This window comes from Periplaneta americana, chromosome 8, assembly GCF_040183065.1.
Source record: "Periplaneta americana isolate PAMFEO1 chromosome 8, P.americana_PAMFEO1_priV1, whole genome shotgun sequence".
NCBI classification, from domain to species: Eukaryota; Metazoa; Arthropoda; class Insecta; order Blattodea; family Blattidae; genus Periplaneta; species Periplaneta americana.
This window is the reverse complement of record NC_091124.1, coordinates 172683340-172708775: the sequence shown is the minus strand read 5'-3', so window position 1 is coordinate 172708775 and position 25436 is coordinate 172683340. Positions and strand designations below refer to the sequence as shown.

The following is a 25436-nucleotide window of genomic DNA, read 5'->3' as shown; positions in this document are numbered from 1 at the left end:
TCCCGGTCGGGGCAAGTTACCTGGTTGAGGTTTTTTCCGGGGTTTTCCCTCAATCCAATACGAGCAAATGCTGGGTAACTTTCGGTGCTGGACCCCGGACTCATTTCACCGGCGTTATCACCTTCATATCATTCAGACGCTAAATAACCTAGATGTTGATACAACGTCGTAAAATAACCCAATAAAATAAATAAATAAAATCTTCCATAAATATAGTTGTCGCTCTGATGTAACGCGACGGAAGTTCCTGCGAACGTATGATATTGAATGGCGGTTTTTACCACATTCATTCAGCCAGAATTTCACAGCTTCCCTCTTGTAGTCTATGCTGACACCCAGATTTACATTTTTTACTGCTTGAACTGAACGATTTGTAGGGGGACTGACTGTTCGTATCACTGGTTTCTGGGGATTCATTGTCTGACTCGAATATCGAACTGGGACCTGCAACATTACCTGTGGCAGGAGCAAGGGTCTTGCGATCGCTATCACTGTAACTTGAATCACAATCACTTCCTTCACATACATCGAGAGTTGTCTCCTCATACCGGTCCACTCCTGTACAACTATTTTCAATCAGTTCACTCATGAACTGGTCCATTTTTTTTTTTCGCGTTTATGTTTCCCGAAGACGAAACAACATTCTTACGGAAATAACTCGTGGGCAACTCAAGTAGATTAATCGAATTTACAATATTCTTACGGAAATAACTCGTGGGGAACTCAAGTAGATTAATCGAATTTACAATATTCTTACGGAAATAACTCGTGGGGAACTCAAGTAGATTAATCGAATTTACAATATTCTTACGGAAATAACTCGTGGGGAACTCAAGTAGATTAATCGAATTTACAATATTCTTACGGAAATAACTCGTGGGGAACTCAAGTAGATTAATCGAATTTACAACATTCTTACGGAAATAACTCGTGGGGAACTCAAGTAGATTAATCGAATTTACAACATTCTTACGGAAATAACTCGTAGGGAACTCAAGTAGATTAATCGAATTTACAACATTCTTACGGAAATAACTCGTGGGGAACTCAAGTAGATTAATCGAATTTATAATATTCTTACGGAAATAACTCGTGGGGAACTCAAGTAGATTAATCGAATTTACAACATTCTTACGGAAATAACTCGTGGGGAACTCAAGTAGATTAACTGAATTTACAATATTCTTACGGAAATATCTCGTGGGGAACTCAAGTAGATTAATCGAATTTACAATATTCTTACGGAAATAACTCGTGGGGAACTCAAGTAGATTAATCGAATTTACAATATTCTTACGGAAATAACTCGTGGGGAACTCAAGTAGATTAATCGAATTTACAACATTCTTACGGAAATAACTCGTGGGGAACTCAAGTAGATTAATCGAATTTACAATATTCTTACGGAAATAACTCGTGGGGAACTCAAGTAGATTAATCGAATTTACAATATTCTTACGGAAATAACTCGTGGGGGAACTCAAGTAGATTAATCGAATTTACAACATTCTTACGGAAATAACTCGTGGGGAACTCAAGTAGATTAATCGAATTTACAATATTCTTACGGAAATAACTCGTGGGGAACTCAAGTAGATTAATCGAATTTACAATATTCTTACGGAAATAACTCGTGGGGAACTCAAGTAGATTAATCGAATTTACAATATTCTTACGGAAATAACTCGTGGGGAACTCAAGTAGATTAATCGAATTTACAACATTCTTACGGAAATAACTCGTGGGGAACTCAAGTAGATTAATCGAATTTACAATATTCTTACGGAAATAACTCGTGGGGAACTCAAGTAGATTAATCGAATTTACAACATTCTTACGGAAATAACTCGTGGGGAACTCAAGTAGATTAATCGAATTTACAATATTCTTACGGAAATAACTCGTGGGGAACTCAAGTAGATTAATCGAATTTACGTCTTGCTCAGTGGAACTCACTGCAACAGTTCTCCTTTCTTACACAACCCTCAACATCGTACTAGATACTTTAACTCTGTAGCCGTCCGCTTGTATTACTGATCTTGATTCACGTGCTTCTGTTCGCTGCTGATTGCCACTGGCTTGCACACAGGAAGGGCTGTCCATTCCAACCTGTAGCGATCAGTATCCCTTCCCTGTTGCTTATATGTATAATGCCGGGATTTATTTCGGGGTCTTGTAGTGAAAACAGGCAGCTAACATTTTGCACGAGAGAAAAAAAAGGAAGAGAATTTCGGAAAGAAGGAAGAGAGAGAATTCGGAAAGAGGGAAGGGAGAGAATTTCGGAAAGAAGGAAGAGAGAGAATTCGGAAAGAGGGAAGGGAGAGAATTTCGGAAACAGGGAAGAGAGAGAATGTGGGAAAAAAGGAAGCGAGAGAATTTCGTAAAGAGGGAAGGAAGAGAATTTCGGAAAGAAGGAAGAGAGAGAATTCGGAAAGAGGGAAGGGAAAGAATTTCGGAAACAGGGAAGAGAGAGAATGTGGGAAAAAAGGAAGGGAGAGAATTTCGTAAAGAGAGAAGGGAGAGAATTTCGGAAACAGGGAAGAGAGAGAATGTCGGAAAAAGGAAGGGAGAGAATTTCGTAAAGAGAGAAGGGAGAGAATTTCGGAAACAGGGAAGAGAGAGAATGTGGGAAAAAAGGAAGGGAGAGAATTTCGTAAAGAGAGAAGGGAGAGAATTTCGGAAACAGGGAAGAGAGATAATGTCGGAAAAAGGAAGGGAGAGAATTTCGTAAAGAGAGAAGGGAGAGAATTTCGGAAACAGGGAAGAGAGAGAATGTGGGAAAAAAGGAAGGGAGAGAATTTCGGAAAGAAGGAAGAGAGAGAATTCGGAAAGAGGGAAGGGAGAGAATTTCGGAAAGATGGAAGGGAGAGAATTTCGGAAAGATGGAAGGGAGAGAATTTCGAAAATAGGGAATCGAAAATTGTTCGGAAAAAGTGAAGGCAGAGATTTATTAAAGAGGAAAGAGAGAGAATTTCGCAAAGAGGGAAGGGAGAGAATTTCGGAAAGAAGGAAGAGAGAGAATTTCGCAAAGAGGAAAGGGGGAGAATTTCGGGAAAAAGGAAGGGAGGGAATTTCGTAAAGAGGGAAGAAAGAGCATTTCGGAAAAAGAAGGAAGGGAGAGAATTTCGTAAAGAGAGAAGGGAGAGAATTTCGGAAAGATGGAAGGGAGATAAATTCGTAAAGAGAGAAGGGAGAGAATTTCGGAAAGAAGGAAGAGAGAGAATTCGGAAAGAGGGAAGGGAGAGAATTTCGGAAAGATGGAAGGGAGAGAATTTCGAAAAATGGCTATCGAAAATTGTTCGGAAAAAGTGAAGGCAGAGATTTATTAAAGAGGAAAGAGAGAGAATTTCGCAAAGAGGAAAGGGAGAGAATTTCCGGAAAAAGGAAGGGAGGGAATTTCGTAAAGAGGGAAGAAAGAGCATTTCGGAAAAAAAGGAAGGGAGAGAATTTCGTAAAGAGAGAAGGGAGAGAATTTCGGAAAGAAGGAAGAGAGAAAATTCGGAAAGAGGGAAGGGAAAGAATTTCGGAAGGAGTGAAGGGAGAGATTTCTTAAAGAAGAAAGGGAGAGAATTTCGGAAAAAGGGAAGGGAGAGAATTTCGGAGAGTGAAGGGAGAGAATTTCGGGAAGAGGACAGTGAGAAGAGGGAGAATTTCGGAAAGAAGTGGGAAAAGGGAAAATTTCGGGAAGGGGAAGTTTAAAGAGGGAGAATTTCGGGAAGAAGCAAGTGGAAAGGAAGAGAATTTCGGGAAGAAGCAAGTGGAAAGGGAGAGAATTTCGGGAAGAAGGAAGTGGGAGGAGAGAGAATTTTGGGAAGACGGAATGAAAAGGGGGACAATTTTGGAGGAGGAAACGAAAATAATTTCAGAGAAGGGAAGAGAGAGAATTCAAAAAGAAGGAAGTGGGGAGAGGCAGACGTTTGGAAGGCGTAAGTGGGAAATGAGAGAATTCGAGAAGACGAAGATAAGAATGAAAGAGAAGATTTAAGGAAAGAAGAGAGGAACGGTAACACGTAAAAGATGGGAGAAGAAGCGATGTTATGACAAGATGCTGAATGGAATGGGATAATATACAGTAGAGTAAGACAGCACAGAATGTAAATGGTGGGGTAGAGGATAGCATAGGAAAGGATTCGTACGCCTGTTACGTCGATTGAACATCTCTTTGCTGTGTAACATCTGTTGTTATTCCTTTTCTAAATCATATGTTACAATGGCCGAGCTTGGTGTGATTGTGCACCGTGAATAGCGTTGTAATAGCAGCGCTGTGTGATGGTGACCTGGGGGCATAACATAGGGGCACGGGTAAAGAGCCATCATCATCGTCACGACAAAAATTGCTTTACGCGTAGCGAAATCAAACCGGAGATGTAAACTGTGCTAACAAAGCCCGCAATGACCTAATTCTCTTTAGTTAATATTCAAAACCCACGAGATTAAAAAAAAATTGACAATCATCATGCCTGAATGTTTAAATAGATATGTACGTGGGCATGGACATATATAGAAAGAAGTTACAGGATCAAAGCTTTGTTGAACCGATGGAAAGTGGGTATGTCTTAAATTAACAAATTTAAATATTCATACCGAAACTATTTCATTTTATAATCCACTGTTACTTTATAGTTATAAATAGAGGGCATCGGAATCAAAGTTCGAACAGGAAGATGAAAAATTTATCTCCTTTCAATAGAGACTGGGTGCGTGAAATTTGTTCTACATTTTATCTTGTGCTTTTTCAAGCCTTGCTGACCAGAAAATGGAACGGCAGAGTGTCGAATTATTGAAGGTTTATAATGGTATTATGGTTATGAAGTGAAAATTCCATTTTATTATAAATAACACGTCAAAAAGTCATTACTCGAATTCATTGAAGTTTAAAAATTTAGGCTATATAATGTAAGTCTATTTTCCGCCTTCCCTGTTTCAATCTTGTTCTGTAGATACCATCAATAGGTAACTGCAATTGAGCTAAGTTACGTAATATTAATACTTACAAAACTTTATTTATTAAATTAAGTACACTTAATTCATATGTAGTACAAATTTGTGACTACCATTGTAGTTCGAACTAGATTTGTACACCTTCCTTATGACTGAATGTGTTTCTTGTCCACATATCTCAAACTTATCTATATCGCTAACCTCGCATTGAGAAGTGACGCGGTAGCCGCCATCTTTAAAGCGGAAAAAAAACCTGTGTTGGTTTCACAAAGTTTTGTTATATACTTTATAGATGTGAAATAGAACTGATCGGGACGAAATTCAAATACAAACTGCAGAGCCATTTATACCCGAACCCACACTCTCTGAAGTCGAAATTGTGATAGAAAAGCTGAAAAATTACAAGTCTCCAGGTATTGATCAAATTCCATCAGAATTAATACAAGAGGATGGAAGCGCATTATCTAGCGAAGTTTATAAGCTTGTACTTACTATTTGCGAAAAGGAAATTGTACCACAACAATGGAAGAAGTGCATAATTGTACCTATCTTTAAAAGGGAACGAGACTAACTGTAGTAACTTTCGAGGAATATCACTTTTATAGACATAGTACAAAATTTTGTCCAATATTCTTTTGAGAAGATTAACCCCATATGTAGATGAAATATTGGGGATCATCAGTGTGGTTTTAGGCGTAATAGATCGACTATTGATAAGATTTTTTGTATTTGGAGAAAAAAAATTAGAGTATAAGAGTACAGTACATCAGATATTCATAGATTTCAAAAACGCATATGACTCGGTTTTATAGAGAAGTTTTATATATTATTTTTATTGAATTTGGTATTCCCAAGAAATTACTTCGATTAATTAAAATGTGTTTGAATAAAACGTACAGCAGAGTCCGTATAGACCAATTTCTCTCAGATTCTTTTCCAATTCACTGCGGGCTAAAGCAAGAGATGCACAATCACCTTCACTTTTTAACGTTGCTCTAGAATATGCCATTAGGAAAGTCCAGGATAACAGAGAGAGTTTGGAATTAAATGGGTTACATCACCTGCTTGCCTATGCGGATGACGTGAATATGTTAGGAGAAAATCCACAAACAATTAGGGAAAACACGGGAATTTTACTTGAAGCAAGTAAAGAGATAGGTTTGGAAGTAAATCCCAAAAAGACGAAGTATATGACTATGTCTCGTAACCAGAATATTGTACGAAATGGAAATATAAAATTGGAAATATATCTTTCGGTTGAGAAGCTTTTATCATCCAGTCTGATCTCAGAAAGCCTGAAAGTTAGAATTTATAAAACAATTATATTACCGGCTGTTCTGTATGGTTGTAAAACTTGGACTCTCACTTTGAGAGAGGAACAGAGGTTAAGAGTGTTTGAGAATAAGGCCCTTAGGAATATATTTGGGGCCAAGAGGGATGAAGTTACAGGAGAATGGAGAAAGTTAGCCTACATAACGGAGAACTGCATGCAATTTATTCTCCACCTGACATAATTAGGAACATTAGGCTAAATCCAGACGTTTGAGATGGACAGGGCATGTAGCACGTATGGGCGAATCCAGAAATGCATATAGAGTGTTAGTTGGGAGGCTGGAGGGGAAAAGATCTTTAGGGAGGCCGAGACGTAGATGGGATGATAATATTAAAATGGATTTGAGGGAGGTGGGATATGATGGTAGAGAATAGATTAATCTTGCTCAGGACAGGGACCAATGGCGGGCTTATGTGAGGGCGGCAATGAACCTCCGGGTACCTTAAAAGCAGACATTCTAGAACACGAACTCAGATCTCATGCGTCATAAGACAAAAGGAGGTAAGTGCCAATGGATTTTCAGGTTATGGTTGATTCAGTATTTTATGTTTGTTTTGATGTTGGTACTCCCGAATTGCAGGGATGGATAGTTGCGTATTTATTTCGATTATCAAAGGAAGTAAGTCAATGGAACATTAATCTCACGATATCTCAAATGGAGATTTTGGACTTACTTCGTTCTGGCTTTTGAGATAAGAGCTTCCATATACAGCACTGAAAAGAGGCTGTTATTTGTGAAAGAACAAAATGGACGTAATACAAAATCTATGATGAAGTTTTGGCAATGGGTGGTGATGCAAGAAATCCCGTTTCTTGTGTAATATGTCAATGTAAAGATTTATAAGATGTGTAGAAAATGAAGAAATATGTGGAATTAAAGTTACTTCTTACTTTTAAAAAACCCTATATAGTCTACTCTTGCTTCACAAAAATGAGAATCACATAAAATGAATAGAATTTTCAAAGATGAATCAGGAAATTAGGGGAGAGTAGGATAGTATCGGACATCGGGTAATATCGGACAGTGAGTTTCTTTCATGTACCGCACGAATTGTAAGGTAAACATTGGTAATTTCGTGATAATTTCATGAAAACTAATTTAAAATGCAAACGTGTAAATATATCCTTATTCCGAATTTTTCATCTAAGAGATGATAACTTGCTGTACAAGTCTGGATACATAAAAGATTGGATACGTTCTTGAATATGTGCCAAAAACCACTTTTACAACTTAAGCTGAAAGGTTGGTTATTTCGTGATAACCTTGGTAATTTCGTGATATTGCATTGATAATTTCGTGAGAGGTAGAAGAATTGTGGAAAAATTCATTAAAGTCAAATGAAATTCTCATTTATTGTTACAAGACTTCAAACATAGTAATTCCGTCTAATATTCATAGCAAGAAAACATAGAAATACATATCAACACATAATAAGAATGAAATCAAAGTAAAAATTGAAATTGAAAAGGGATCTTCTTTACCCTGAAAGGGTGAACACTTTTATTACGGACTTTACTATAGCCTATATTACTAGGGTAACTCCAAAAGTAATGCATAACGTTTGTTTAAAAATTATATTTTTATCCTACAGCTTTGCTATTTTCACAGAATGTAGATGCATCCTTAAGGAACAAAATGTCACTTTTCCACATTATCCCCGTCCCTTTCAACTGCCTTACGTAACCTAGGAACGAGGGCCTGTAGACCAGCACGGTAAAAGTCTGGACCAACACGTCTGAGCCACTCTTTAGCAGCGTGCACAAGGGAGTCATCTTCTAATCTCGTTCCGCGAAGGGATCCTTCAGTTTACCAAAGAGATGGTAATCGCACGGTGCCAGTTCAGGACTGTAAGGCGGTTGTTTCAGTGTTGTCTATCCGAATTTTCTGACCTGATCTGTGGTCTTGTGACTGACATATGGCTGTGCGTTGTCGTGCAATAGCAGAACATCCTGCTTCTCCCGATGTCGTCGAACACGACTCAGTCGAACTTGAAGTTTCTTGAGAGTTGCAACATACGCGTCAGAATTAATGGTGGTTCCGTGTGGCATGATGTCCACAAGCAAGAGTCCTTCTGAATCGAAAAAACACAGTAGCCATAACGTTTCCTGCCGAAGGTGTACTTTTGAATTTCTATTTCTTTGGTGAATTTGCATGATGCCACTCCATTGTCTGCCTCTGTCTCCGGTCCAAAATGGTGGAGCCATGTTCCATCTTCTGTCACAATTCTTGCAAGTAAGTCATCTAGCACTTATCATTGACACTTAGCATGATAACAAATCAAACAGAAACTACACTGAACCCATTGCGTCTCCGTTTTCTTTTTTGTTATCACATCTTATCTTCAGATTTCTAAAATTCCTATTGTAATACATTTTATACTATTTTAAAAATTGTCACACTTAATGCTCAACAAAATTTCGCCTCAAACAGCTAAGATTTCTATAAGTAAAGCTAAGCCTATATGGCGACTACAGATGTATCTAAAATTCCAAAAACATTTCCTAAAATTTCATGAAGATGCAATAAATCTTTGTACCAAATATAATATGCTTACCTTTAGTAATAAGCCTGTAATGTAATTACAAACATCCACAAAATTTGTATGCCTGAGAAGTCGACGCAAACTTGCTCTCTCCAAACATAAAAGCTCACTGAAGCAACTACAATAGTCACACAAAGCTTAGCTGTATGTTTCTGGAAACTGGACAACATATGCAATCCCTTGGTTAGTTCACAAAAGAGCAAAGAAAAAGTATCACGAAATAACCACTGCCATGAAATTACCAATGTTTACCCTACATGATTGACATGGTTACGTTTCTGTGATGTCGCAAGAGAAACGTAACCATGTCATTCAGGTACTACCATATGGTGGTAGATGAAAGAAACGCACTGTCCGATACTACCCGATGTCCGATATTACCCGACTCTCCCCTAATTATCAAAAGCAAAATTCACACGAAACATTCCTAGTAACTTACTTATTTTTCTTGTGTTACGTGTTCCTTTTTTACTGACTTAAGATTCCTATGAAATATAGAAGAGATTAGTACATGTTTTGACAATATGAGATGCTCTCACTATGGGCCTCCCTAACCTTGTTGTCAGCATGGATCAGGGACACCGCGGAGATGTCAGAGGACAAGCACAAGACTAGAAATAAACACCCAGTACCATGGATATAGACCTCCATTCACGCTGGGAATCGAATCATGGACAGCTTGATTGGGAAGAGCACACGATATCCACTGAGACATAACGGCAAACTCGTGGTATCAGGCTAACTACTATACTTAACATTATATCTTTTAAATCATTTGTATTAGTGTAATAGTCCATTAATTATAATAAATTAATATCATATGTAAGTCCTATAGTTCCACAATGTGTCTTATCCTGACAAATCGAAAATTCAGATAAGCTGAGTATCTACAATACCGCACTCTATGATCAATACACAATATACTGTCACGAAATGATGTCCCAAAAAACTTCTCACACTCACTTTAATAGGAGAAATATGGTTGATGTTCCAAAATGTATCTTATCCTCCAAAACTGTGTTTCATAACTTGCCTACTCCATACTCCATAAAAGTGTTGTCAAAAAGGAGCACAACATTTGTGGTATTGAGCCTCAAGTTATTTGCAAAGGGAACATCATTAAAGAAGCAAAATTAAATGTTGTTAACAACCTTCTAACAAAACATTTCGGCGATGGATGTAAAAATCAGACCCGATTATCTTTGTACATGAACCTCCTGAATGCAAATCGTGCTGACGAAGCCCAGAATGTTGAAACAGATGTTGACTGTTGTGGTGAACTACACTCTAAATCAGATCATTGTGCTTAAGAACATTTGAAAACTTTTCATTATGAGAGTATTTTGAATTTTTTTAGTAAGCTTTCAGTTTTTTTTTACTAATCATTTACCTTAAACTACTTCATTGACAATGTATAACTTTTGATTTGAAGTCTTGTAATACAAAATTTAATTTACATTGGATTTCTAATAATTATGAGAGTATTTTAATTGTTTTTAGTAAGCTTTCAATTTTTTACTAATCATTGACATAAACTACTTCTTTAAAAATGTATAACTTTTGATTTGCAGTCTTGTAATACAACATTTAGTTTACATTGAAGATTTTTGTGTTTTTCCAAATCGTGCCTTATCCAACTAAGTTGTTTCTAAACTTGCCTTCTAGACATAATTCCAAAACTTTCTTCTCCAATTTTAACATTTAAATAAAAACTTTACTGAACAAAATAACCTAATGTGCTTCTATTCCTAACCTATATACTATAAAATATTTATTTTAAAGGGTGAAAAAATTCTTATTTTAACATAAAAAATGGAAAAAAAAGTTTTTCTTGATTTGTGAAAAAACATCAAAAGTGGATAAGAGACGTTTTGGAACTACAGAATTCATGTGTCCTCAACCTCATATCTCAAACCCATACTATAGATTAGACAATAATACAATTATCTCGTCATATAGTTATAATGAAGCAAGGCCTACCGTTTACGGTAACGTTAGAACAGAACACACAAAAAAAACTCTCACATATTCATACACATACACAAAGAGTCCCTATGAAAAATAAATAAATTTCCAGTTCACGCTGGAGATCATAACCAGTTCGCAGGGTTTATAGTGGAACACAGACTTCTGAAGTGTTCAAGGTCGTACGTAGTTTCGGTCGCTTACCCATCCTCCTCACGAAATTTTCCCTTTGCAAGTTACACTGCAAAAAGTAATCTCGTCAGTCTCCTTGTGCTCATCTCGTCAATTCATTCTTGATCGTCTCAGTTCCTTTTAGGCTTATAGGTCGTTTATAATTTACTAGCGAGCGTCTCGTCATTTGTGAAAGAAGGCTTATGAAATAGTGTTGCAGTAACACGAGATAATCAGGAGAAAGTAACTGATAAGACGATCAGGAGTGATTAAATGATTGGGACGAAAGTGACAAGAGATGATAAAAAAAGATTTAAGGCAATGGGAAGGAAAATAAAATCCGGGACTATTAGGGTAGAACGACTGACGAGACGGCATGAAATAACAGATTGCTGAGAACATTTTAATAGAGAAATAGCTGAAGGGACAATCAGGACTGAATTAATTTGATCAGAGAAAAATTAATGAAGAAACTGCTATAGGTGAAATGAAGGGAAGAAAAAAAGATTGACGAGATTAATAATAGGCCTAGTAAACTGATTGAAGGGACGATCAAGAGGAAAATTAGATGATTGTCGAGACTATGAAACGGAAAATGAATTATGAGACGGTTAGGAGAACGGAAAGATGGGCATGGATTATTTTGTAGGGACTCAATCGCGTCAATACAAACATTTCTTAAAATGTTTAAACTAACACCAAAAGCTGTTGCCATAACTCTGAGTTTTATTGTACATGGAAGAAATAGCGGATGACTCACTGCTAGAAAGATATTAAAAATATTTGTAAACATAAAAAATGATTTCTTTTTTCTGGCTACGCATATTTAGACTGTGAAGCATACTCAAAGCATAACAGTATTTATTAAACACAAATTACAACTTTCAGACTTCTTTTTATTTGTTCTGGACTCCTGGCTTAGGATCTCGCAGAGTGACGGTGATTATGGAACATTGGTGGAATGACAATGATGAGGGGAAATGGAAGAATTCCGATAAAAAAACCCTCGCGCCTACTTTGTTCACCATCCAGACGGGGATCGAACTCGGGTCGCCACGGTGCAAGGCAGAGAGACTAATCACTCGGCCACGGTTTATTGAATGCTTGAAAAAGTGTCTACATATATAAAACAGAACATCACAGCACTAGTTTAGACAACTCTGAGCTATACACATAACACAGAAGAGCACAGCACAAGCTTACACAGGATACTGAATTTCGGCTTTGTCTTTGCAGTGTAGGAAGTTCAGATTTTTACAGTAGAACCGGTCCCCAGCCCATTAGGGTGGCAGGAGGGTGAGTAAGTTTGCAGTAAGAAGAAGGGAAAGTGTGTGACCTTGACAACCATAAATGCTTGTGGACGACTATAGCGAAATATGCTAGGATATAAACAGTAGGGAAAACAATAATAATAATCATAATAATAATAATATTATTATTATTATTATTATTATTATTATTATTATTATTATTATTATTATTATTATTAATTTATAATTACTACTATCATGCGTTGTTTATAACCATTGTACAGACAGGTATACAAATTATTTAATTTATTTTTTCATAAGTTTAGCGAATTATGTGAAGAACGTTATTTTTGGTTCATATGTAACTCTCGTACTCACTTAATGCTCGCAATGATGCAGAAGGCGATGACTAGTGTTGACAAGGATACGGCGTATCCTATCTGAGCGATGGTCTTCACCACGGGAATATACTCCTGCAAACAACAAAAATAAAAAAAACTTAGACGTGGAAGATTAATTTGAGCGTACAGTAGACATCTCACAAACACAGGCCTTCCTAGTCACGGGATCGACGTGACGCAGGGCTACTGCAGAGTCATCATAAGACACTAATAATAATAATAATAATAATAATAATAATAATAATAATAATAATAATAATAATGTTTTATTTTAGCTGGCAGAGTTAAGCCATAAGGCCTTCTCTTCCACTCAACCAGCCTTAATCAATGCAATACATATTTAAATTACAAATATTTACACTACACTTAAAAGGTTCTCGAGCAATATTCTTCAATTTTAACGACTAGTAGAGTACATATGTATTTATTTAAATTTAGATAAACCTATAAGGTAAAGTAGTAACTTAATTTATGAGCTAATTTAATACAATCAATTATAATTAATTTAATATTTGAGATAGCTAGCAAAATGATGAAAATTAATTTAATATAAGCTTACTAGGACTATGTTAAAGGGATATATATATATATATATATATATATATATATAATATATTTCTATAATGAGAATATTAATGTAATTGCCATTAGAGGTTTTGTAAATCTATTTAGAGAAATTAATGATAATAATAAGAATGGACAGATGTTAGTTTCATTATGAGTAACAAATATTAATCAGCAATTCATCTGTTAAGTAAGAATTTATGTAATTTTGACCTAAATGAAGTTATTGTCCAACAACCCCTTACATAAGACGAAGGAGAAAGATCCAATATCGTGGATGGAAGATAAATTTAGAATTGAACCTCGGACTGCTTGGTTTGGGAAGCTCAAGCGCTATCCATATAGCCGCAACGGCGAACGGATATAATAATAATAATAATAATAATAATAATAATAATAATAATAATAATAATAATAATAATAATATATTTTCCTATGCTGCTAATGAATTGTATGTATTTATTTACACTGCAAGTGGGCAAGCACCCGGTGGCAATGGTATACACAATATAAACAATACACAATAAAATTACAATACACAATACAATTATACAATACAAATACAACTATACAATACGCAATACAATTATATACACAATACAATAAGAGTACACAATACAATTTAACACAATAATTACAATTAATAATAATACATAAAATAACCGAATAAATCGAAATATAGCGAACGCCAGTAGGGGAAGTTATCCCCACCCACATGAAATGTGCATTCGACACAACACTCCCCTATCATGTAGAGTGTCTGATGAGCTAGTAGGGAAAAAGTGGAAGGGGTCGTGGGCGGAGCTTCTACGTTCGCTATATTGCGATTTGCCAGAATAACCTAATTAATAATTAAACCTAATTTTATAATACAACCTACATATGTATAGGCCCTACATAAGTTTCACATTGGTACTGATAATAGTCTTTCACTTTACTCTCATCTCACTCACTGTAGTGGTACTATGACGCATTTCACTGGCACTTTAGGACATATGTCACTGACACTATAGAACACATTTCATTTACACTATAAATTATCACTGATCGGAACTATTCACTGCACTGTAAAACCATAACTTCACTGACTCACCTCGCTTCACTGATACAACAGTTCAAATAAGACAAATACTTACACCCTTATGTATACTTATAAACAGAACTACATTTAAGCTAAACATTTGTAGGCTAAGACCCTCTTACAAACTATTTTTAAATAATTTACAATTCAAACCAAGGGAGTAACTCGTCAGGGGCTAAATAAATACGTATCACCTTAAAAAAATAAATGTCACCTTAATTTTAATTTACACTTTATACACAACTTTTTAAGTTATTCTTGAATCTCCTTAAAGAAGGACAGCCCTCAAAGACCGCTGCAGGTAGGTCATTCCAATCATTTATAGTTCTATTTAAAAATGAGAATTTACCTACATCCGTTTTCTGTTTCCTACATTTGATTTTAAAATCACGATCGTTCCTACCATAGTACGTTGGCTTTTCTAACCGAGCTGTTATGTCTATTCATGCTTTCTGAACCAGATGTGTTTTATACAATGATGTTATTCTAGTTTTCCTACGTCTGTTTTCCAAAGTTTCCTATATAAGTTCTTTTATCGTATTGTTTCTATCTTCTCTTTTAATTTTAACAAATAAATTATGGCGTTTTCAGTCTTTGAAACACCTTCTTGTAAGACCACATCAGGAAATAATCTAGACCTGACAATTTATAAAAAAAAAAAAACACGTTGTGGTACGGTATCAATATGATGCAAGACATGCACCAGAGTCAACACAGGACAAGACACATAAATTGGTGGATTTCGAACTCTCACTTAGGCTTTCACACAGCACTAAAGCCACATCCTAAGCGTATGCTATGGTCGCCAGTTACTTTTCTCTCCCATCTAAACTAAATAGAGAAACAAAAGGCATTAGTAAATTACGTAATAGACCTACAGCAGTCACAATGATAATACATCTACATCACAGTTAACATCAATGATAGCACATGTGAAATAAAATGTATGGGAAAAAGTTATAATTACTGACAGAAATATTTCATAACAAAGCGGACAACATATTTACAAAGAGTACTTCCTCGAATGGTATCACTTAAACACTTTTTCATATTAAATTCATGACGGTACATTCACATTGCTAAAAGTGCTAATGCATGTTGCGGAAAAATTTATTATAAGAATGAAGAAATTCTTGTGAAGTTAAGGCCATCAAGCCTTCTCTTCCACACCATCAGAAATACAAATACAATAATATAAATAAAAAGAAAAATTCACTTGAACAAAGTAAATCTACATAAAAGTATACACAGGTAGCAGTCACACAAACTTTAAGTGGGTGATTAATTAACGAACATAAACTTGCAATTTTAATCTAGAGTAAAAAACACGAATTGATACTTCTAGTAATATCTAAAAACAATGAAGTAAGACAAAATTTTCCAATAATTGTGATGAAGTCCGAAAGTCTGACTTCATTAGGTAACGAATTTCACAGGCAAGGTACTTCTACGTATAAAGACGTTCTGTAATGAGGAATAGAAAGAAGTGCTTGATGCCGGTTTCGAAGAGTTGTGAGAAATTGAAAGCGCAATAGCAGATAATTCGGAGTAGAAGTGTGCATGATTCTAAACAGATAAGTGATAGAGAAAATCTGAGCTCAGATTTGGATTCAGCACCGCAAGAAACCATAAGAATGTAGTATGAATCATGGAAGATCCTTTCAGGACGGGGAAAAGGTGGTGAGATGCATAGCGAAGTAACAGCCGCCAACAGTTGGATTGCAAACAAGAAAGGACTTTCGACTAGTGAATGGATACCTAGCCTGAAAATGACAGTAAATTTAGGAGCTGTTCGTTCCGTTCCCGGCAGATCTCTCGACGGTACCCGGTGCAGACATGGCTGCCCGGAGATTGAAACTTTAGCACACGTCTTGGGATTCTGTGAACAGGGATTGCTCTTGAGGAACTCTAGACATCATCTTATAAGATCCAAAATTGCTGCCGCATTAAGAAATAAGGGCTGGATAGTAGAAAAAGAAATCTCCTGTCTAGCTGTAAATGGGTCAACGAGACGAGAAGATATTTTAGCGTACAATGCTGACACTAAACAGGGCATCATTGTGGACCCCACGATACGTTTTGAAGTAGAATGTCATCAGTCAGCCGAGTTCCACCATGAGAAGAAGTCGATCTATGAGCCTACAGTCAACTATTTGAAGTTGAGGTATTCGGCTTGCTCATAAGTGCTCGAAGGACTATACCAGCTTTTTTTCGAAGAATTTCGACGGCAGTTTGCTCTGCCAACATCTCTGAGGGATGACATTGTGATAATTGTGTTAAAAAAATCCTGCCAAATCCTAATTAATCATATGGTGCCACATTAATAGCAATTGTAATTTTTCACGCCCTTTCCTTTGTTTCCCTTCTTTAAAATTTAATATAGATATATGTTTACATAATATGTATATTAATTTTTTGAGGATATTAAATTATTAAATATCCGCGGAAAAAGAACCCTAATTCACCAAGCGGTATGCTAGGGTTTTAGTTTTTGTTATATGGTATACTACTTATCTATATTACTTATTTTTACACAGATAATGGTGAAATATGTATCTACCGTCTTTTAAAGATAAAGTTTAGCAAGACTATAAATTGTCTGTAGCAACAAGGTTTTTTTATTACTTCACATAGTGGAGTCCTGTATTCGGTGTCGCAGTCCAGAAGATGTGTCTTTATTTGAAATCTCTTTGCTTCAATAACAGGACAGTCAAACAGAAGGTGTTTCACACTGTGAAGGTCTTCGCGGCAGGAGCATGTAGAGTCGATGTCTGCTGGAATGTTGAATCTGTCGAAGTAAGTGCCAAATTTCCCATGTTCAGAAAGAAACTGCGTTGTTACGAAAGTAGGTTTGAAGTGATGGCTTTTGAGTCGGTCGTGGATTGTTGGGAAGTAGGTGTCTCTTGTTAGCGATCCGGTTGTGCTTGTCGTCCATCTAGTATTCCAGTTTTGATGAGTCTGTTGTCGTATTTGTTTCTTGATATATGATATCGGTTGTAAACTGTATGTCGGAGTTTCATTGCTGGATGCTGCAGCTTTCACTAGCTCATCAGTTCTTTCATTTCCTTCCTGAGTCCGTAAGGGCTACCCTCAATGGGGGGCAGTTTATTATTATTATTATTATTATTATTATTATTATTATTATTATTATTAGGACATGTAGCACGTATGGGCGAATCCAGAAATGCATGTAGAGTGTTAGTTGGGAGGCCGGAGGGAAAAAGACCTTTGGGGAGGCCGAGACGTAGATGGGAAGATAATATTAAAATGTATTTGAGGGAGGTGGGATATGATGGTAGAGACTGGATTAATCTTGCTCAGGATAGGGACCAATGGCGGGCTTATATGAGGGCGGCAATGAACCTCCGGGTTCCTTAAAAGCCAGTAAGTAAGTAAGTAAGTAAGTAAGTATTATTATTATTATTATTATTATTATTATTATTATTAGGACATGTAGCACGTATGGGCGAATCCAGAAATGCATGTAGAGTGTTAGTTGGGAGGCCGGAGGGAAAAAGACCTTTGGGGAGGCCGAGACGTAGAGGGAAGATTATATTAAAATGGATTTGAGGGAGGTGGGATATGATGATAGAGACTGGATTAATCTTGCTCAGGATAGGGACCAATGGCGGGCTTATATGAGGGCGGCAATGAACCTCCGGGTTCCTTAAAAGCCAGTAAGTAAGTAAGTAAGTAAGTAAGTAAGTAAGTAAGTAAGTAAGTAAGCAAGCAAGCAAGCAAGCAAGCAAGTAAGTAAGTAAGTAAGTATTATTATTATTATTATTATTATTATTTTTTTTTTTTTATCTAGAAAAGTTTTGGCCCTTAACTTTGCAGGTCTGTGTATAATACTGTATAAACAGGACGAATAATAACAGAATCGTTAAAATTGAAAGAGATAATCTGCCTAAAGGTAGATGAAGACAGGGGTGACCCAGAAAATTATGATATGATGACTTGGGATGAGGCGACGAGAACTAAAGAAAGAACATGCTATAAGCCAGTAATGGAATAATGAAGGAGAAGAAGAATAATTTAATCTTTAATGCTCTTTGTTCCCAAAGAAGTCTATTCCTAACATATTTGTAATATTATCACGGTTATGCTGCTGCTATTATTTTCTGTCGGTAGAAAGAACATTGTGACATTTAGAAATGCATTGATAGATACAACCGTAAATCAGAACGTGTGACATGATTAATAATGTTTACCACTATTATATCTACCTCGCTTAACGTGTTTTCCAGTCTACATCTCGATGCGTCTCCTAATCTCATCTTCGCCGTTCCAGTGGATATTAACAGAGCGCGTCGATTTAGTATGGAAACAAAGCAGTCGAAAGTGGGGCTTGGGGATGAGGGAGTTAGTAATCGCAAATTGAATTTCAGAAGTGTTTACATCCTCCTGGCGCTGGTGAGATGCCTTACGGGACGACCGTCGCTCCTGGAACACAGAATGGAGGCTTGAAAGCCTGAAGAGATTGGAGGAAGAGGGTGTTTTCGGAAATGCCACATTATTCGCACCTCCCGCTGCTTCCATTACGTGTTGCAAACAGAACAAGGTCACTTTCTGAGTCTTTCGTCTACAGTAATGCAAATCTAATAACTAGGGACGACACTTTGTGCCAATTCGCCACAGGTTCACTGGTACTGGTGTATAGAGTACCTGTGTTTACTACTGATATTGCAAGTTATGTTGAACTTTCTGAGCGGGGACAGAGGAGCAGAGGGAAGGAAGCGCTTAACGTGGGTGGAGCCATCGGAGTTGTTTGCGCATGCTCCGCATAATAATCTCTTGTCAAGAAACATAGAGCTATTTCCTTCACTGCGTACCAGTAGTGTTAACATGGAGCAGCAACCACAGGGTAGTAATTATGGTGAAATCACACCACCGCGGAGAAAAAGTAACGCTGTTATCCATAGCCGAGAAAGAGAAATTATTGCAAATATAATAAAATCAAGCGTTGCGAGGAGGAAAAATTAAACAAATATTTGCTGGAACCTCTTGCTAAGGAATATGAGAGAGCGGCTAAATACTCTGGCAAAAGTATTAGTTCCGTGAAGAGAATTAAAAATAATATTGAATTACAACCGAATGAACCTCACACTACTCCGGAAAAGAATAGGTATGTAATGTTTAGAAATTATTGCTATAATAGTTATGTACAATAGTGTCTGTATTGAGAGCGACATAATGAATTACTGTTGCAAGTTATTATTTACTTACAGTTCTACTAAACATATTATTTCATTCCAGAATTAGACTTGTGTAAAGTTGAAGTGGACGACTTCCATCAACATGTCATTTGGGATACAATCGAAGAATTCTATCGTGTTCAGAAAGTAGTACCTACGATTAAGAAGAGAATTCCGAATGGATGGTGCCATTGGCGAAATAATTAATTTTGGAACAAGCGATGACGGCAGCAATGATAGGGATATGGATTGTGTATAATTGTAAATTAATGTAAATTCAAATAATAAGCCTGTAAAATATTGTTATAAGAATATGTACATATTAGCTGAAGGTGTAAGTCATGCAGGCCTATATAATGTATAGAAGTAGCAGTAGTAACTCCTCCATTTCCGGTCCTCAGCCCGGATGAGAGAGGAGTGTACACACGATTATATTTAAATACTTATTACAGGTTAATTAAAGCTTGCTACGAAACTATGTTCTCCTCTCAAAACCGGAGTATCGAGAGAAGATGATGTCTGTATTGAACCAAGTTGTTTTACAGTAGAGAGCCGTAAGGTAAAAGAACCAACGTTTTCTGAAAAGAGTCACGTTACCCGAGGGAGGGGCATCCTTGCAGTGCCGTTACGTTGATGAGTACACGCCGTACCGAGCAGTTCCGAAGACAGACTTAGGGGATGTAAGGTTCAAGATAACTTGCAAAGACAGTAGTTGATAGGAGCAGTCCAGCTACAGCATGCGACTGTTTACTGGTACAGATCGGCGGAACGAAAATGCAACGTTTCTACAGGTTACCACTGCCATATAATATATATGTGCGTAACATATGCCTTGATTAGTTACATGTTTGCAATATTACTTACACATACAGTGATGGACAGAAGTATTCATATGAACCCTTAATCGATATTAAATTCAACATTCTGACGAAATAAATGTTATAATTGTATTCATTTTTCTTTTTATCATAACATAATTTCTTATTGTTAGTGGTTACACGGAGAAATCGATGTCAAACTGAATATAAAGAGATTGGCAACCGTTTGAACCATAGTATGCTAGGACAGAAGTTTTCGAATATTGCAGTCGTGGAGACAAACTACACGGTAAGCATCTGTGTATACCCTCACTAGTGCTTCAAACCTCATCTTTTGATGAAGTCGATAGACTAATGAGTCACATTATTCTTCTAATACGCAAATCTGTAACACGTGCTAGTACAATGGGAAAATTATTGAAGAAAGAAAAAAATGTATATATTTACACTAACAACAAAAGACGAATGTCGAAATTGCTAAGGCTGTCAACAGAAGCTGTTCTGCAGTGTATAGTTTTATAAAAAATGTTAGAAAACGGAAGACATTAAGGTATATGTACACCTTTACATACAAAAACTTTTGTTCTGTATAATTTTGCTCTGTAAAATTTTTATACAATTGAGAATGATACCAGAAAGAGAATGAAGTGAACAGATCCCCTTGAAATTATGTCTAAATTGTTTATAAAAATTATTTGTTTATAATTTTGACATACAACTTGAAACATGATAGCTCATGCATTTTTTAAGATAGAGCCACAGTTTTTTCACTGTTTTATAGCTAAAACTATTCTTTAGTGCCTGACATAGAGCTATTTTTTATTTTTATTTACATTAATTAAATATTACCATATATGTAACTTACAATAATATTTTATGTTGCATAAATCATGTAAAATCCATAGGTAATTATTAATTATATATTAATGTTATTTTACTCATTGTCAGGCACTGGGGGACATTTCAAGCTTCAAAATGAAACGAATTTCTTCTTGGTATCACCATATTTGACTGAGATATCATGTTTGAAAGAATTAAATATTCTAAAATTACTATTTGCAGGAAATGAACCACAAACTTTCAGAGCCTAGAAGACTGCATCATCATATGCCACCCCTTAAAGCAACTTCATGTCGGTCCAGTTTCAGCTTCTTTCTGCCTCTCAAATACCTCTGCCTTGTTTTAATTTCAGGTGTTGAATGTTTTTTTGGCATTTTTGTCCCAATTTCCATTAATGCAACAAATCCTGCGATGGTGTTTGTACCAGGGTTTATGCCCATCCTCCTCAGAATTGTAATTTCTACTTTTAGACTCTTATTAAAATGACGTTCCCGGTCGGGGCAAGTTACCTGGTTGAGGCTTTTTCCGAGGTTTTCCCTCAACCCAATATGAGCAAATGCTGGGTAACTTTCGGTGCTGGACCCCGGACTCATTTCACCGGCATTATCACCATTTCATTCAGACGCTAAATAACCTAAGCTGTTGATAAAGCGTCGTAAAATAACCTACTAAAATAAATAAAATGACGTACAACATCATTGACACACAAATTTACAGTTTTATGACTAACAGTAAAAGATTATAAATTACTTTATTATGTAAAAAAGTTTTTTGAATCTAATGATCATGCCCAGATATCTATGCATCTATTCTGGGACTAGAAAGAAGTTTATTTTACAAGCAATGCTGGACGAGGGGATTGACTGCTACGAAGATCACTCCAAAAGTAATGCACTCCAAAAGTAAGTGACCGTGGCTGATGACGCAGTATTTTAGAAAATGGGACTTATCTGAAAAACCATAAGGCATAAATCGAAAATTCTTATATCAAATTAAAGAGGAGAAAATTCTCTATTAAAATAGTTATATTTTGAAAATTCTAATTTTTCATCATTTTTTGCGTTTTGTGGGTGTACATATACCTTAATAAATAGAGAGCGCACAGGTCGTCGACGAAAGCTAACCAACATGGAAGAAAGAGAGGTTATTAAGGCAGTGAAGAAAAACCAAAGGTAAGTGCATCTGAAATAGCAGCTAATTTACAGGACGATTTTGGTACAATTGTTCATCCTAAAACGGTAACCAGAATTCTTCAACGGGCCGGGTACAATCCCTGGGTGCCGAGGAGAAATCTGTGTATAAGCAAGGTAAATAAAAAGAAGAGATTTCTGTTCGCAAATGAATTTGTCGGCAAAGATTTAGGGTTCTGGAACAAGGTTATATTTCCAGATGAAAGTAAATTTAATATATTCAATTCTGATGGGCAACTTTTGGTCTGGAGAAAACCGAACACAGAATTGGACCAGAAGAATATTCTATCAACAGTTAAACATGAAGGTTGGAGTGCATGCCGGCCACTGATGTAGAAGGACTAGTATCTATAGACAATTTAACCATGGAAAAGTTCAAGTACAAGCAGATATTTTACGACAATTTTAAGAAGAGTGCAGATAAACTTGGTCTTTCAGGGGATTATCATTTTCAACAAGATAATGACCCAAAACATACCGCAGAAATTGTTCGTTTGTGGATTGTCTACTTTGTACACTCCACCCCATTCCCCTGACTTGAATCCAATCGAACTAGTTTGAACTAGAGAAATGAGTCCGAAAAGTCGAATATCCAACAAGAATCATATCAAACAGAAACTTCTAGAGGAATGGCATCAAATAGGGTAGAATATCACTGAAAAATTAGTTTCTTTCATGCCTGCACGATTGAAAGAAGTTATTCACAGGAGAGGGTGGGAAAATAAGTACTAAAGTTTATTTTGTTTGTATTTTGTGTCTATTTCGAATACTTTTGTCCAAGCTTCTTGTAACCGAATCGTACAATGTTTTTTTATTTTATTTAAGAGTTGATGAATTGATAATTTTCTGTATACATTTATAGCATATGATAATACAATTATTTATTTTCACAAGCATTCTCTTTTCTCTTCATTACGTTCCCACCTACAAGTAACTAAAAAACTAATCATTACTTTTCCGAATACTTTTGTCCATCACTGTATTTACAACACCGTATAAAACAACGACGAGCTAGTCAAATTACACACAAGTATTTGCAATCGAGGTACAAAGTTATTCTGATACAAACTGTAGTCCGTTACAATTATAACATTGTGCATTTCTAAGTGTGAAAAAGTGAAATTCCTTCTGTTTTCACTAAAAATATGCTTGTAGTGCGAGAAAGTTCGCTCAACATCGCATGATGTTATACATAGCTGCATCTCATAAAGATTAACAATAGTTGCACTGTTTACTTTTTATAGTATTTCCGATGTCAACAAAAATTGCGTTCCTGGTTCATTGGAGGACATCACTCCTACAACAACGCGAGCTACTTATCGTCCACAGCATCCGATGTCTCATCTTTAGATACAAATATTTTGTTATTACCTATAGCTGTTCGAATAGGTTCAGAGTTTTTTCGTCTGCAGACGATAAATAAGTTGTACGCATTGATGTTATACTAGGCAGTTTTCTAGACGTGTATTTTTCAATAAACCGCTGAAAATGTGGATACCATCATCTCGCACAAATCATTATAAAACTCAAAGTTTGTAAACCCTACAGATGAGGGAAATAATAGCAAACGTTCACTATGATTTTTCGTTTCACAATGCTTTTGCAAATCTTTACCTTAAGTTCTTTGTTGCACAATTTACAGCTTATGTTGTCGCCCTCTACACTCACTTCCAATCGCAATTGCATTCAGTTTAGACCAGGTATGCTCAAAATTGTAAAAGCCCCGATTACACGGATGATGCTGCACTGCATAACACACACTGTGTACGGACTGGACTCCGCAACTACATTGCAGCACCGCCCGTAGCAAGTTCTTGCACTCTTACAAATACGGATAATAAACTGAATTTGAAAAAGGAAAGAGTATATACTGTAATATTCAGTTATTACATTATTTATTATATTTAATATAGTTATGATATAATAATATCATAGATAATATCATTTTCAAATTTCACCATATAGTCTACTTTGCGGTCTATTCAACATCTGCATTCTTTTCTGCAAGTAATCGGGAATCTATTTCCAACGAATTTACTGCAATGCGCTAAAGAGGCTCATCTGTTAATCGGGACTTATGTTTGGATTTAGCAACCTTCATTCTGGAAAATAATTGTTCGAACACATATATCGAGGTGAAGGTAGCTAACATAGTGGCAACGAATAAGCTCATCTTGGGATATTTCGTTTTGTTCATTTTTTAAATAATTCTATGCTTGTCAAGTCATATTCTCTGCATTTATTTCTGAATTCTACGTCACTTAGTAAATCAATTAACTCGACCTGGAACTACACTCTCACGGATTGTACTAAATTTACTATGAAAGGATTAACAAAAAGACCAATATCACTCTCCATACGTCTAAAATCACTAAAACTATGTTCTGTGAATTCACATTTGAACTGTTGCAGTACAGAGACATAATTAACTATATTTTGTTCAGGCACCATACATCTCTTTACAAGTTCACCATCCGTGAAGGGTTTTATTGCCTTAGCTAATTCCCAACACACTACATAGGCTAACTTGCTCCAAAACATAGACTTTGAATTGTTCGACTCTCTTCAATGTTTGGCCTTTCATGAAGTGCTTTCAATTCTTGAAGCTGTAGTGCACGTTGCACCCCTGAAAATTATTTTATCAAAATATCTATTTCTGCTGAAATAAATTCACCACAATAACAATAATAATAGTTATATTAATAATAGGTCTAATAATAATAATAATAATAATAATAATAAATAATAATAATAATAATAACGTTGGTATATGAAAATAGCCTATATTACAGAAAACAGCTTCCCTGTCATTTCGGCATCTTCTGGATAGCAGAGCTTATAATGTAGTTTTATGTTGCTCAGTAGTATTCCTGACAGTACCTTACAATATAGTAAACACTTTTACGTTTTCAACAAAAATAGTCTTCCTCCCACACTGTAAGGAATGATCGTTTGCTTACAGAAGGTTTTGATTGTGTCATTGTCCCGCACTGTTCGTGCGTTTACTAAGTACTTGAACTGCCTTCTGCAGCCATCCGTCTAGCTTCGAACGAGGAACAGCACGGTCTGCATTGGAAGGTTGTGATTACAGAATGTAATCGCGAGTCAGAGAATGAGCATACCTGGTTTAGACTTTTGTCTGAC

The 25436-nt window shown here is 36.1% G+C and overlaps 1 protein-coding gene across 2 annotated transcripts in view; it reads right to left on the bottom strand.

The window, feature by feature from the left end:
* The window catches only part of LOC138705237 (secretin receptor-like), a 669872-nt gene that overhangs the window by 158285 nt on the left and 486151 nt on the right, over window positions 1–25436 (bottom strand). For both annotated transcript variants that reach the window (XM_069834055.1, XM_069834054.1), the window contains exon 6: window positions 12582–12676. In XM_069834055.1, coding sequence (XP_069690156.1) covers window positions 12582–12676 — 95 coding nt within the window. The remainder of the gene's footprint in view (window positions 1–12581; window positions 12677–25436) is intronic.